General features: G+C 49.0%; 2 protein-coding genes across 7 annotated transcripts; both read left to right on the forward strand.

Annotated features, from left to right (window-relative positions):
* The first annotated feature begins 1,301 nt into the window (after window positions 1-1,301).
* On the forward strand, window positions 1,302-5,440 carry SLC10A3 (solute carrier family 10 member 3). Of its 6 annotated transcripts, none has more exons than XM_084788388.1 (5): window positions 1,302-1,438; window positions 1,506-1,687; window positions 1,947-2,014; window positions 2,783-2,955; window positions 3,641-5,440. In XM_084788388.1, the coding sequence occupies exons 4-5, from the start codon at window positions 2,905-2,907 to the stop codon at window positions 5,210-5,212; spliced, it is 1,623 nt and encodes a 540-aa protein (XP_084644514.1). In that variant the 5' UTR covers window positions 1,302-1,438; window positions 1,506-1,687; window positions 1,947-2,014; window positions 2,783-2,904; the 3' UTR covers window positions 5,213-5,440. The 6 variants fall into 6 exon arrangements, with proteins under 6 accessions (XP_084644514.1, XP_084644515.1, XP_084644518.1 ...); XM_084788389.1 differs by having other exon boundaries at window positions 1,506-1,651; XM_084788390.1 differs by having other exon boundaries at window positions 1,309-1,438; window positions 1,525-1,687.
* A 139-nt stretch (window positions 5,441-5,579) lies between these two features.
* On the forward strand, window positions 5,580-7,268 carry UBL4A (ubiquitin like 4A). Its single transcript, XM_084788402.1, has 4 exons — window positions 5,580-6,273; window positions 6,436-6,541; window positions 6,777-6,985; window positions 7,083-7,268. Exons 1-4 carry the CDS (start codon window positions 6,226-6,228, stop codon window positions 7,191-7,193), a joined length of 474 nt encoding a protein of 157 aa, XP_084644528.1. The 5' UTR covers window positions 5,580-6,225; the 3' UTR covers window positions 7,194-7,268.
* Window positions 7,269-14,793: the final 7,525 nt, after the last annotated feature.

A 14,793-nucleotide genomic window follows, 5' to 3' on the forward strand; every position in this document is an offset into this window, starting at 1 on the left:
TCAAGTATGCATGTATGTGTCTGAGTATATGTGAGTGCCAGTGTCCTTGGAATCCAGCTGTCAGAACCCTTGGAGCTGTATTTACAGGTTGTGAGGCACCTGACACTGTGAGAACCAAACTCAGGTCCTCCCCAAGAGCAGTACTCACTCCTGTCTCTCCAGACTTTTTATTTTCTTTGCTTTTAAATTATGTATTATTCAGTAATTTCATATATGAATACAATGCACTGCCATCATATTCGACCCTCACTGCACTTCTCTAGCACTTGTTTGTGAGGTAAGGTCTCCTGTAGCCTTAAACATGCTGTATGCGGAGGATAGCCTTGAACTCTTGCCTCTAAAGATAAAAGAGCATTAAATATCCAGTACTCCTGCAGGGTGGTGATGCGCCTTTAATCTGAACACTCAGGGAGGCAGAGGCAGGTGGCTATCTAAGTTCGAGGCCACCCTGGTCAACAGAGCGAGTTCCAAGACAGCCAAGGCTACACAGAGAAACCTTGTTTTGGGGAAAAAAAAAAACCAATCCTCCTGCCTCAGCCTTCCAAGTGCTGGAATTACAGGCATATCTAGGGAAAGGTACATTTTAGAGCACTACTCATTTATTCTGGTCTACCTGGCAATTTTGGGAACACGTGAATGCTCACAGAGGTCAGAAGAGTCTGTTTTTTACTTCCACTGAACTAGTGATATTGACAGACCTCAAGTGCTTTTGCCAGCTGAGCTGGCTCAAAAGCTTCATTGTTCTTTCTTTCTTTCGGGGGTGGGTGGGAGGGGGTCGAGACAGGGTTTCGCTGTATGACCCTGGAGAGGGAGAGGGAGAGAGGGAGGGGCAGGGGGAGAGGGAGAGGGAGAAAGGCAGGTAGGCAAACAGAGACAGAGATGGAGAGACAGGCAGGCATGGCAGTAACAGAGCCACCTGTATACAAATCACCTTTCCTTTTAAAGACTTATTTTATGTGTATGAGTGCCTGTCTGCATGTTTGTATGTGCACCACATGCATCCAGTATGGGCAGAGGCCAGAAGAAAGTATCAAATCTCCCAGAACTGTAGTTACAGGCGGTTGCGAGCTAAACCAGAGTCTTCTGCAAAAATAGTACAGCACTTAACCACTGCACTTTCCCACCACCCATTTTTTCCCAAGAGGTAACCACACAGAGTGTACTTATTGCTCAGCAAGCCAAAGCGGTGGCTAAGGAAGTCAGGTCTCACGTGGTAGGGCCAGCTTGTCGCTCACAGAAACGTCACGTCCTGTCACAAACCCGACACAAGCCTGCTGAGGCGAGGGCTTCTGTGAGAGGGCGGAGTCCTAGAACGCGGGTGGAGCCTCTGTGGGGCGGAGCCTGTGGGGGCGGGACGAGGCCCCGGCGGGCCGCGCTCGCCGCCGGCATCTGCCGGCCTTGCCGCCACTTGTGCTGGGTTCTGTGGCCACGGAGGCAGGTGAGAGACTTCAGCTGGGAAGGGGAGGACGGGGGGAACGGAAGGTGACTTCTGGCTCCATCCGCAGTCCCTGATTACCCACTCAGGCCAGGCCCAGTGAGAGGCCTTGTGGGCACCAGAATGACGTGGAAGCTCTCCTGAACCCAAGACTGCCCGCGGGAGTGTGAGCCCTTCCGAACTTCTCCAACCACCTGACAACCCCCTAACTCCAAGGTACAGAGGAGACCTGGTCATCACTGCTCATTATCCGTAAGACCCAACACTTCGCTGCTGTGGGAAAAGCTTCTGGGCGGGATTGTTTCATCAGCCTTGGGGTGCATTTAATCCTAACTCTTGCAGCTCCTCGATCAGCAGAGGGGTAGGATAGTGGCCAAGTCCCTTTTGCAGTGACTCAGGTCCACCAGCCCAACTGGAAGGATGGGCTGTGTGTGGGTGGTGGCCCTTAGCCTCTCCCTTAACTGGCTCACACCACTCTGATGCCTACCTCTTTTCCTCTCTACTTCACTAGTTACCCTGCTCTGGTTTTCCTGCCTTCTCGTCATCAGGGAGACACAAGGCTGGACCAGGGTCCCCACGGTAAGTGACTCAAAGTCAAAAATCAGTAAAGGCCATATAGCTGGAGACCTGGGGCCAAAGACTGATCAGGAACACCAGCAGGCTTAAGGTACCTGGCAAGCCATAATGTAAAACCTGCTGTGTCTACTGCCGTCTAGCTGCCCCAGTTCTAGCAAACGATGATACAAGGGTGTTGACTATCCAGTTGTGAAATGGACGGAGGCAGATCCCGTCTCTCGCTCCAAATGACTCCACCCTTACAAATACTCAGGCTCCACTATCAGCTTAAAAGGCTGGTATGTGGCACGCACCTTTATCCCAGCACTTGGTAGGCGGCTCTCTGAGTTCCAGCCTGGTCTACATGGTCAGCTAGAGCTATACAGTGAGGTCCTATCTCAACGACAGAACAAAAAGACTCTGGTGGGGCTCAATGTGGTAGCTTACACCTTTAACTCCAGCATTTAAGAGATAGAGGCAGGCAGGTCACAGTGAGTTTAAGGCCAGCCTCGTTTATGTGTGAGTTGCAAGTCAACCAAGACTATTAAAAGAGACCTTGTCTCAAATAAAAGACTCTGGTTTTGGTTTGGTTTGCTTTTGGTTTCTCAAGACAGGGTCTCTCTGTGTACCCTTGGCTGCCCTGGACTCACTCTGTAGACCAGGATGGCCTTGAGCTCACAGGGATCCGCCTGCCTCTGCCTCCCGAGTGCTGGGATTATAGGCGTGCACCACCACGCCCCACTCAAATAAAATACTCTGGTAAAGTAATATATGCCACACGACTCTAAACAGAGCCTCTCAGCTGTAGCAGCAGCTATGAGAACTCAAAATCCGAGACTGGGAAGCTCTGACAAGAGAAGGCTTCCCAGTAGATGTCTAATTCAGACCTACTGTAACTCCGCTGAGCAGTAAGGATGTGCTTCCCGCGAGGACAAGACACGTCCGCCACAGGAACCTTTTGTTCAGTAAGTCACCTACTGTCCATATCACTTTGTCAACACTTTGTAGCTGGCAAATGGCACTCACACTCCCCTATTCTATTCTTTAAAGACCTGGATCTGGCCCAAGCCAATGTTCCCATCAGTACCCTTTGTTCTCAGCTGACTAGTCTCCTCGTTTCCCCCAGGAAGCCATTTATTTTATTTGTTTTGTTTGGCAATAGAGTATCAAGTCTCCCAGGCTGCCCTGGAACTGGCTATGTAACTGAAGGATAAGATTAGATTCCTGACTCTCTTGGCTCCACCTCCCAAGTGCTGGGATAACAGGAATGAGCCACCGCATCTAGCCTCTCCAGGAAGCAGTTTAGTTCAGTCCCATGGTGGTATCATTGCCTCTTGATAGGAGTGTGGAATGGGCTACTGGTGGCAGGGTTAGAGATTGCTCTCCTAAAACCCTCATTATGAGACCATCTCTGTGAGGTCACCATAGGAGGCAAGGCCATGGAATTGGCCAGACTAAGTTTCCCAAATATAGGTAACCCCTCTTGAGGGCTGAGAGGCTTAAGGCAGCTGGGCTTGAAGGGAGGTGGCTGAATGGCATTCAAGGGCCAACACTATCCCCAAACAAGAGGTTAAAGGCTCTGTGAGAGCCTCATGGCCCTGAGCTTGCAGTTTCTCCTCTTCATTAACCATTTCCTTTGCCTCTTTTCAGGAATTTCTCTGCTCTCAAGGAAGACAACATAGGACCAGGACCATCCCATGGACCCTTCTGAGGCCATTCCAACAGCACAAGCAACGGTGCTCCCCTAAGACACAAGGGGCCTGCAGACACTATCCTTTGAGAAGTGCCATGGTGGTCAGGAGAAGCAGAGGTAGCTCCCAGCAGTTGCCTGGCCTGGGAGGACAGGGTGGTTATACAGGCTTCCTAGGCATGTTTGGAGCTGCCTTGATGCTCATCAGCCTGCCATTGGGGGCCCAAGTGATGGCCAGTGCCAATGTCAGCACTGCTCTGGGCCACGCTATGCCACTGACAGGTGGTCACTATTTGAGCATTGGGGACGGCTCAGTGACAGAGTTTGAGTTCCCTGAGAAGAGCGAGGGTATCATTGTGATTTCTAGCCAGTACTCTGGACAGGCCAATGGGACAGGCCCCAGCCCCACACTGAGGGTTCTATCCCTGGACACAGAGGTGCTGACCATCAAGAATGTGAGTGCTATAACCTGGGGCAGTGGGCGTGGCTTCGTGGTGAGCATCCATTCAGGTCTGGCTGGGCTAGCCCCACTGCACCTCCAGCTCATGGACCTCCATGAGGCCCCGCCCCTGCTGATCGAAGAACGGAGAGATTTCTGCATTAGGGTGTCACCTGCTGAAGACATCCCTTCTACCCTCAACGCCAACCTGGGCCACTTCTCAGAGAACCCAATACTCTACCTGCTCCTGCCTCTTATATTTGTCAACAAGTGTTCATTTGGGTGCAAAGTGGAACTTGAAGTTTTGAAGGAGCTCCTTCAGAGCCCCCAACCCATGCTGTTGGGCCTCTTGGGCCAATTTCTGGTCATGCCCTTCTATGCTTTCCTGATGGCCAAAGTCTTCATGCTACCGAAGGCCTTGGCCCTGGGCCTCATCATCACCTGCTCGTCACCTGGCGGTGGGGGGAGCTACCTCTTCAGTCTCCTCCTTGGAGGAGATGTCACCCTGGCCATATCCATGACTTTCATCTCAACCGTGGCTGCCACTGGTTTCCTCCCACTCTCATCAGCCATCTATAGCCGCCTTCTCAGCATCCATGAAACACTCCATGTGCCCATCTCCAAGATACTGGGGACTTTGCTGTTCATCGCCATCCCCATAGCAGCAGGTGTGGTCATCAAGTCTAAGCTCCCCAAGTTCTCCGAGCTACTGCTGCAGGTCATCAAGCCCTTCAGCTTCATACTTCTCCTGGGTGGCCTGTTCCTGGCCTACCACATGGGCGTCTTCATCCTAGTGGGAGTCAGGTTACCCATTGTACTGGTGGGCTTCACAGTGCCCCTGGTTGGCCTCTTGGTGGGCTACAGCCTGGCCATATGCCTGAAGCTGCCGGTAGCCCAGCGGCGGACAGTCAGCATTGAAGTAGGGGTGCAAAACAGCCTGCTCGCCTTAGCCATGCTGCAGTTGTCTCTGCGCCGCCTTCAAGCAGACTATGCTTCTCAGGCCCCTTTCATTGTGGCACTGAGTGGTACCTCTGAGATGCTGGCTTTAGTTATTGGCCAATTCATCTACAGCAGCTTGTTTCATGTTCCCTGAATCCTCTGGATCAAGTTTTATAACCTTCAGCCCCCACACTCCACTCCCCACAGTTCTGTGTACCAAAGGCCTTTAGTTCTCATGCACTATGCACTCACACAAATCCAGGGGTTTTGCTTTTGTTTTTGTTTTTACTTTTTTTTTCCAGCTTTCAGTGCCAAAGAAGCCATGCTGAGTTAGATAGTTGGGTACTGCCCCAAAACATATTTCAATAAAAGACAAAAGCAAGCTTGGGTCCCTTCCAGTCTTTGTCCCGTGGAGCCTGTGGATGGGGGTAGAAAGAGTAAGGTATGGACTAGAATTTGAACAGGCTTGGTGACCCTACACAGAACCCACTATCTCCTCCTCACTCATGCCTTCCGTTTTGTCTATGGTGGACAAACGTTGTACCTTTGGCCTGTATCCCCAGATCTGCAAAGGCTTTTCTCTATAAGCTCTCCCCAACAGGACAGGCCTCTGTTCTATAAATGAGTGAAGAGAGCAGAGGCCTGCCTCTACTGCTTCCGAGCTTCAGTCAGGATGTTTTTGCAGCCATACTAGAAAGAAGTAGAAAGCCATCGTCGGGCTATGGCAGGCGGTACTGGGCCATTTATCTGAGAGACATCACTGCGTGTTTGCACTGACTTGGCCCACCAGCAGGGTGAGAATTAGCGTAAGCTGGGCCTTGTGTGAAGCTGACTTCCTGGTCCTTTCAAGCCACTGCTCCCAGGCAAAGCAAGCCTAGTCCCACAGGTTCCTCCCTTCGATTGCACTGGGCGGAGCATCCCCACATCCATGCACCAGAGCTGCAGAAAGCTCGGTAGGCCGAAGCGCGGCTTCTAGCCCAGGCAGGGGCTGGCGCGAAGGCCAGGGGGCGGGGCTGAAGAACGCGCAGGCGGGAGCCACGAGGCGGACACGCCCCTTTCGCGGCTTCCGGCGGCAGCGGGCGGTTCCGGCTTGCGCCCGGGGCGGCGGCACGCGGCAGGAAACCGTTGGGGTTTGCTTTGGCCGTGGTGGACGCGGCCGTGGACACCATGCAGCTGACCGTTAAGGCGCTCCAGGGCCGGGAGTGCAGCCTTCAGGTAAGGTTACCCTGCGGGTTGCTGCACTCACCCACTCCTGCCACTGGGGGCCGAGGGCGGGCGGGGAAGACTAAGAGAGCTGGTCTCTGGAAGGGGCGCGAGGGCTTCACTGCCCAAGGAATTCGCACTGAGCCTTTGCCTCTCCCTCTCCGGCCGGATCAGGTGTCGGAGAACGAACTAGTGTCTACATTGAAGCACTTGGTCTCGGATAAGCTGAATGTCCCCGTACGCCAGCAACGTCTGCTGTTCAAGGGCAAGGCCCTAGCAGGTAACCAGGGAAAAGAGCCGTCCAGGGAGCCCCACAGGAAGTTGGGGGACGGGATGTACAGGCCAGAGTAATGGATCAGGGCACTGGCTGCCACTGGACCTCGGAAAAGTAGCTGAGCCCCCGCCACCCCATAGCCAAATGCTGCAATGCTTCACTCTGGCTGGCAGTGGCACAATTGCTCCCTAGCCACCCCCAGAGCAGTGAGGAAGGAACACCACCAATCTCTCTTTGGCAGATGAGAAACGACTGTCAGATTACAGCATTGGGCCCAATTCTAAACTCAACCTAGTTGTTAAGCCTTTGGAGAAGGTGCTCCTGGAAGAAGGGTCAGCCCACAGACTGGTCGACTCCCCACCCCTACCCATCTGGCAGCTGATCTCCAAAGTCCTGGCCCGCCACTTCAGTGTAGCAGATGCCAGCAGGGTCCTGGAACAACTACAGAGGGTGAGAAGAGTAATGCTGGACCTCCAACCTAACACCTGTAGCCCCAGCCCCTGCCTATCACAGCACCCCCTGAACCCACCTGGTCTTCTCTCCTCAGGATTATGACAGGTCCCTGAGCCGGCTAACATTGGATGACATCGAACGTTTGGCCAGCCGCTTTCTACACCCCGAAGTGACTGAGGCTATGGAAAAGGGGTTCTCCAAATAGCATTCTGGGATTGTGGGGAGAAATCCCAGGTCAGGCCACAGCTGCATGTTGCATTAAATGTGTTCTCATGTCGCAGTTTGGCTCATAGTGATAATAATAGCTGGTGTGTACCCAGCTCTTGCTAGGTGCTTGGTACTTCTCAAAGTACATGGCCTGAGTTGTCTTCTGCTTTGCACAGAAGAGTTGAGGCTGCACCGTAGAGACACCTAGCAATGGCTTGGGACAGCCAGAGTCCAAGTCTAGCCAGCCTGTAGAAGTGCCTCTGTAGGAGAAAGAGTGTGCTGTTTTGAGAGATGGGCCTTAGCATTCCCATTTAGCCCACTCAGCATACAATCTCAAATGACTCCCTCAGGAAGGTGATAGTTCCTGTCACCTACACTCTAGTGTGTCTGGCATAGCCCTTGGCAAATGTCTGTAGGAAGCCAAGTGGTAGCTATCCAGGGCCCCTCTGCTGCTGCAGCCAGTGTGCTCTTGATGTCGACAAGCAGGTTAGAGGCTGGAAGATCAGAAAGATACCCCAGCCTTGTTGTATGACTTGAGACAAGTTTCTGTGCCACTCTGGTCCCCAGCCATTGAGTCTGTTCTGTGATGGCCACTTCTCTGACCTGAATAAGTTTCCTTCCCCCTTTCTCAGCTCAAGGTGGGAGTCTCTGCTATCATCACCTACAGTTCCACCTTGTGTTCAGTAAGCAAACTGAAGCCAAAAGTGAAGTGATAGCCAAGCATGGGCCACAGATGGAGTATCCTGGGCCTTCGAGACATAGCTCTTCTTGGGGGCATCCTATCTGCTTGGCTCCTCCTGGAAGTGGGTCTCACCCATGAGGGACAACAGGTGACTCAGCAAGGCAGTGTCACAACTAGGACTCTGCCTTGGTCCCCTCACCCACAGCATGAGAAGGATGTTTCCTCTGCCACCTGTGTTCGGGGGCTTTTACTTTGCACACCTTCAATTGTAAGAAACTCAGGTGCTGAGGAGGAGATAAAAATGTAAGGTAAAGGCAGTAATTTCTCTTTTCACTGTACCTATGCCTGGGTGCTAAAGGCCATGAAAGTACCAGCTCCTTTGAGGAGGAACCCCTGGGAGCAATCAAGGCTGGAATATGCCACCTGCAGGAAACTTCCTGTCCCTCCACTTTTGCCAAGAAAGCCACTATACTTTGAATGTTGTTGGGGCTACACATGCCTTTCTTGCCCAAGGACCCCCTTCGTGGGCCTTGTAGGACAAATCTTGAGTCCCTGCACTGGAATGATAAAGTGAAGCCAGAGGGGATGAACAGGTGACAGACCCTGGTCCTCCCTAAGTCCTGGGCTACCATATCAGGGACCTGCTTGTGAGCACTGGCATATGGACTGGCAGATAATAAGCTTACCAATGTCCTTGTTCACTTTGAGTCAGGGTATATGTTTGGAAAAGTAAATAACACTAAAGGTGCATGTGAGACCAAAAGGAACATTATTAATAAGCTAGACTGCTTTTGGTTTCCAATAATTGTTTTAATAACACAGGAAACTTAATGGCTTATAAAACTGAAAAAGCCCAGGAGTACTGGCAGTGATGAACAATTTCACCAAACATCCAGCTTTTTTCTGCCTCCCTCTGAGTTCTCCAGGATCTGCTTCCTCCTCACCACCACTTCCAAGGATCGAAGGGTGGCTGCCTGCAGCTCCATCAAAACCCTTCGTTCGCTGCCAGCAAGGAGCACTTTCTCTCTGTAGCATAGCTTCCGTCTCAGATGCCCAGCAAATAAATGCTGTCTCTTACTGGTCAGAACTGAATCCTGTGTAATATTTGGGTTGGGCATATAGGAAAAGTTGTTAATTATCCATTAGCACGTCCTCAGCCAGTCTCGGAGTCTGCTTCCTGAACATACGTGAGCTATACCAAGGAGAAAAAGTAAATGGATGTCCTGATGGATGCAGATGGCAAGAGTCCACTGCACCAGAAAGATCATTACTCCCTTGGAGATAGGTAAGGAGAAAGGGCTGGGGACTTAGTTAAGGAGCAATTTTCTGAGACTTGCAGTCAAAGAAACGTAAAGTTTCTAAAGGCAGAAATAAACCATAGTCATGTTCGTAAGTCTCGAGCCAATGCTTGTCGATTCAAAGTGCCATTAGCCTGTAAGATACTCAGCCAATGATGGGATGGTGTTTGAAGGAGTTTATGTAATGCAACAACTGTCAAGGTTTGCTGGGAGAAACTAAGTGGAGGGTGCCTCAGGGATCAGGCTATGGCCGAAACAAAACTCTCAAGTGTAGGAAGGAGTTCTGAGAGGAGTCCAATGTACCGGTTGCCTGGGAAGCTGGGGTAGCTTTTTGTAGAAGGTCAGGGACGTGGGGGATATGAAACTGGTTGTCGAGATGAGTAAGGAGCTCTCAAAGTATGCATTGGGGGCCCTTGAATGGAAAAGCTGATCCAGAAAAACAAGGAGAGGACTACTTTTTTGATAGTCAGCTACTGGATCTTAGGAACCTTTTCTATGCAGAGCACTTTTCTCATTTAGTCCTCATCTGAATGCCAAATGTGGAAAGTGGATGGTCTACAACTTCAACCCAGGTCTACCGTGCTCACATAACCAGACTGACTGCTCTGCCTAGGAATGCTCTGTAGACAGGGAGTCCTAGATACTGAAAGGATGATTGAGGTGGCTTCCAGAGAATGGGGCTTAAAAAGAAGAGTGAGGTCTCAATCTCAAGGGGACAGCCAGAGGCAAAGGCAGTGTAACTTAAGCACAGGCCTCTAGAAGGGTCAGGTCATCAGCACTGCCACTACAAGGACAAGGTAGAGCCTCTCTCTAGAGTTGTTAATATGTAGGTTATTGCCCTGTATGGTAGGCAAAGGAATCCTCAGGAACCTCATTTCACAGATAAGTGTCCAACTGAATAGAGACAAATAGGTGGGGTAAGCCTTGGGGAGCTGTGTCGGGGCAAGGATAGCAGATAGAGGAAGACAAACAAACGCTGCTTGATGAGAAATTGGAGAGGGGGCATAAGAGGACGCTGGAAACTGGGGGAAATGAAATGACCACAGGTTGAGCAGACACTGTTAAGTTCGGTATGGTTCCCAATTCACCAGCAGACTCTAAAGGCACTCATCACAGACTGGAACACTTGCCATAGCCACTGTGTCCTGCCACTCACTGCCTCCTGCCTAATACAAGTTCCTGAGAGCCGCTACCTGACTCAGATTGGGTCCTTAGTCCTGGGCAGTGCTATCACACTAGGAGATAGCAAGAATGAAGGGCCCAGCTCAAGTGACCTAAAGACAAGGATTCTGGGAGATAAGATGTGTGGTGGGCCAAAAGAAGCAGCAGACGCAGCAGCTCAGCATTTATGGTGAGGCTCATTGAACTGGATACTCACAGCCGATTAATGAAAAAAGGTTTCAGTGTTAGCTTCTGCTTGCTTACTTTTTTTTTTTTTTAAAGACAGGGTCTCTCTGTGTAGCCCTGGCTGTCCTAGACTCACTTTGTAGACCAGGCTGGCCTTGAACTCACAGTGATCCGCCTGCCTCTGCCTCCTGAGTGCTGGGATTAAAGGAGTGCACTTCTGGTTTCTTTTTCCTTTGCTTTTTTTTTTCTTTTTTCTTTTTTTTTTTTGTTTTGTTTTGTTGTTGTTGTTTTGTTTTGTTTTCAAGATGGTTTCTCCCTGTGTAGCCCTGGCTGTCCTGGACTTGCTTTGTAGACCAGGCTGGCCTCGAACTCACAGCAATCCACCTGCCTCTGCCTCCCAAGTGCTGGGATTACAGTGTGCGCCACCACCTCCAAACTTGTGATTTCTTTTGTGTCTGGGTGGACATGGCAAAGTGAAACAGGAGCAGTACCGTCAACCACATTTAGAACAGTTTGAGCATGCTTTACCCAATTGAACCTTTTCGAAAAGAGCCCTGAGGGCTTGCGATACTCCCTCATGTCTCCTCCTGTTACAGTGTCGTTCTACTACCACAACATACTCTAGGCCCACCTTATGTATTTTCTTGCTCTTGACTAAGCATCATCCTTTTACTGGAGAATGGTATTTGTTTGTCTGCTTGTTGAATGATTTTTAGAAACTAAGATCTCTGTGAAAGATGTGCTCACTATGAGTGAAGTATCACCCTCCCTTCTCCTTTAATAGACAATCATTAGAAATACAGCCAAGCATGGTGGTGTACGCCTTTAATCCCAGCACTTGGGAGGCGGGTGGATCACTGTGAGTTTGAGGCCAGCCTGGTCTACAAAGCGAGTCCAGGACAGCCAGGGCTGTTGCACAGAGAAACTCTGTCTCAAAAAACCAAAAGAAAAAAGAAAAGAAAAAAAGAAATATATATATATATAAAGAAATCACAACTTCGTGCTGAAACCTTCAGCCATACTCTTGCGTCCCGGTTCTTTCACACCTTCCCATACCACAGTGAGAACTCTAGTTTCTGACAACACTGATATATTTATTCATTTGCTGCACCAAATAAAGTCTATCTTAACATAGACCCAAAATAGCTTCACACTCACCTCATCCAGACCATTATCCACATTAAATATGCTAAGAAGAAAGCCAATTATTTTTGTCCTTAGAATATATCCCACAAGGGAATATGGTAATAGAGTCGTACTTGAAAGGCGCTGAATTGGCTGGGTGTGGCGGTACATACCTGTAAGCTACTGAAGCGACAAAGGTGAAAGGGTCGCCTCAGATCAGGGCATAACGACCAGCTTGACCAACGGTGAGACCCTTTACAAAAAAAAATTAAGGTGCTGAAGAGATGGCTGAGTAGTTAGGCGTACTGGCTGCTCTTCCACAGGTCCTGAGTTCAGTTCCCAGCAACTATATGGTGACTCACCACTATCTGGTTGTGAGCCTAGCCTTTAACGGCTGAGCCATCTCTCCAGCCTGACTCACCACTATCTATAATGGAATCTAATGCCCTCTTCTGGGTATATGTCAAGACAAATTACTCATACATTAAAATAAATAAATAACTTTGTAAAAATGGGAAAGGGGCAGTAAGGTGGCTCAGCAGGTAAAAGAACTTGCTGCATAAGCCTGGACAGCAGCCATCTCAACCTCCTGTGGAAAAGCATTTTGAGTAGTTTCTGGTTTAGCCTTCCTGAAATTTTTACCTCAGTAATTATGTATACCTGCATATGTGTTCAATACTCTTTGTTTTTCCTGTCTTTTACTTCCTTGTTGCATGAGACAGGAAGACTACCAAGCATTCTCTATATAACTTAGGCTGGCCTCAAACTTCCTGCTTCAGCCTCTCAAGCTGGATTATAGATTTGGAGCTTTGCTTATTTGGGTACTCTTCGTGGTAAATAGGGATTGACCCCAGGACCTTGTGCCTTCTAGGAAAGAATTCAATCAATGAAATACATGCTCAGTTTTTCTCCCAGTTTAAAATTAATCTTAAAATCTGAGTGTGAGCCGGGCAGTGGTGGCGCACGCCTTTAATCCCAGCACTCGGGAGGCAGAGGCAGGTGGATCTCTGTGAGTTCAAGGCCAGCCTGGTCTACAAAGTGAGTTCCAGGACAGCCAGGGCTTGTTACACAGAGAAACCCTGTCTTGAAAACAAAAAAAAAAAAAAAAAAAAAGGAAAAAGAAAAAGAAAGAAGGAAAAAATAACAACAAAACATAATGTAATAAAATAAAAGCCGTAACATCGAAGTTGGACAAGGCAAACCAAAAGAAAGAAAAGATCCCCCAAGAGAAGGCACAAGAATCAGAGACCTAGCGGCATGGTGGCGCACACCTGTAATCCCAGCACTCGGGAGGCAGAGGCAGGTGCAGGCAGAGCTCTGTGAGTTTGAGGCCAGCCTGGTCTACAAAGTGAGTCCAGGATAGTCAAGGCTACACAGAGAAACCCTGTCTCAAAAAAACCAAAAAAAAAAAAGAGAGAGAGAGAGAGAGACCTACTCATTCATTTACACACTCAGGACTCCCATAAGAATACTAAACAGAAAGCTATTATATATATAGTAATATATATATATTACTGAGTTGATTTAGAGGTGTTCTCCTGGTGTCCTCATCCCCTCTGGCTCTTAAACTCTTTCTGCCTCCTCTTCATGGGGTTTCCTGAGCTCAGAGAGGGGATGTGATGGAGACATCCCATTTAGAACTGCATATTCTAAGCGTGCTCTCTGTCTCTCTGTCTCTGTCTGTCTGTCTGTCTGTCTGTCTGTCTGTCTCTCTCTCTCTCTCTCTCTCTCTCTCTCTCTCTCTGAAATGTCTGGCTGTAGGTCTTTGTTTGGTTGCCATCTGCTGCAAGAGAAGGAGAAGCTTCTCTGATGATGTCTAACTAAGGCACTAATCTATGGATATGGCAGAATATCATTAGGAGTCATTGTAGTGCTACTTTTTTTAGACCAATAGTATATGGTTTTACCCTAGGTCTATGGACTATCTAGTCTCTGATTATTTATTACTCAAGCAGTGTCTGGTATGGGTTCCATCTTGTGGAGTGGGTCCTAAGTCAAATCAGACATTTGTTGGTTACTAACACACGCTTTGTGGTAACCATTGCCCCAGCATATTTGTCAGGTAAGCTACTATAGAGCAAAGGTTTTGTGGCTGGATTGGTGTTTCCATTTCTCTTTTGGTAGCCAGCAGAGTACACTCATGTACCAAAGATCCTAGAATGTAGAGGTGAAGGCTCTCTGTAGGGACCAGCTGGACCTCTCCACGCCCAATAAGTTGTGTGGATCTTGTTGTCAGCAATGGGGCCTTGCTGTCAGTCTGTGGAGAGCCACAGCCAGGGTTGTTTGGGGATTTCCATGGGACCCTCTTTGGCCAACAACCCAATTAGACGTAACCCAGCCTCAGTACTGGGAGTTTCATTTGGTGACTAGTGGCGGCCAATTGGGACTCCATCTCCATTGTTTGGCAACTTTATTAAGATCACCTTCACACATTTTAGAAAGTGTCCGCTGCACCGGTTTTCCATGCCACATCTCAAATGACCCTCAAGTCTCCCTATTTCTCTCCATACCCTTTCCTTCAACATCATCTCCCCTCCTTTTCTTTACCTGATCCTCCCATCCTCATCCCCCTGCCTCCACTTCACCCATAAAATCTATTCTATCCTCCCTGCTAATGAGGTCCATGTGTCCCCCTAGTCCCTACCTCTGTACCTAACCTCACTGGGTCTATGGATTGCAGCTTGGTTATCATTTACTTAATGGCTAATATCCACAAGTAAGTGCCCAGCTTATACCCCTTTTAAAATTGGATTATTTGGTTCTTTGATATCAGGTTTCTTGAGTTCTTTATTTATTTTGGATATTAGCCCTTTTTTGCATGTAGAGTTGGTAAACATCTTTTCCAGTCTGTAGGCTGTCGTTTTGTTCTGTTGACAGTGTCCTTTGCCTTACAGAAGCTTTTCAGTTTCATAAGTTCCCCCATTTATTAATTGTTGATCTTAGAGCCTGGGCTGTTGGTGTTCTGTTCAGGAAGTTGTCTCCTGTGCCAATGAGCTTAAGCCTCTTCCCCACTCTCTCTTCTATTAGGTTCAGTGTTAGTAGGTTGTTGTTTTGTTTTGTTTTGTTCTGTTCTGTTTTGTTTTTTGAGACAATCTTTCTCTGTGAAGCCCTGGCTGCACTGGACTCGCTTTGTAGACCAGGCTGGC

The sequence above is a fragment of the Acomys minous genome (assembly GCF_964271855.1).
Source record: "Acomys minous genome assembly, chromosome: 7".
Taxonomy (NCBI): domain Eukaryota; kingdom Metazoa; phylum Chordata; class Mammalia; order Rodentia; family Muridae; genus Acomys; species Acomys minous.

Coding starts and splice junctions, on each gene's coding strand:
- SLC10A3 (XM_084788388.1), top strand. CDS start 2,905: ATGTGCTTCCCGCGAGGACAAGACACGTCCGCCACAGGAACCTTTTGT. Junction 2,956..3,640: donor CCACAGGAACCTTTTGTTCA/GTAAGTCACCTA, acceptor GCCTCTTTTCAG/GAATTTCTCTGCTCTCAAGG.
- UBL4A (XM_084788402.1), top strand. CDS start 6,226: ATGCAGCTGACCGTTAAGGCGCTCCAGGGCCGGGAGTGCAGCCTTCAG. Junction 6,274..6,435: donor GCCGGGAGTGCAGCCTTCAG/GTAAGGTTACCC, acceptor CGGCCGGATCAG/GTGTCGGAGAACGAACTAGT. Junction 6,986..7,082: donor TCCTGGAACAACTACAGAGG/GTGAGAAGAGTA, acceptor TTCTCTCCTCAG/GATTATGACAGGTCCCTGAG.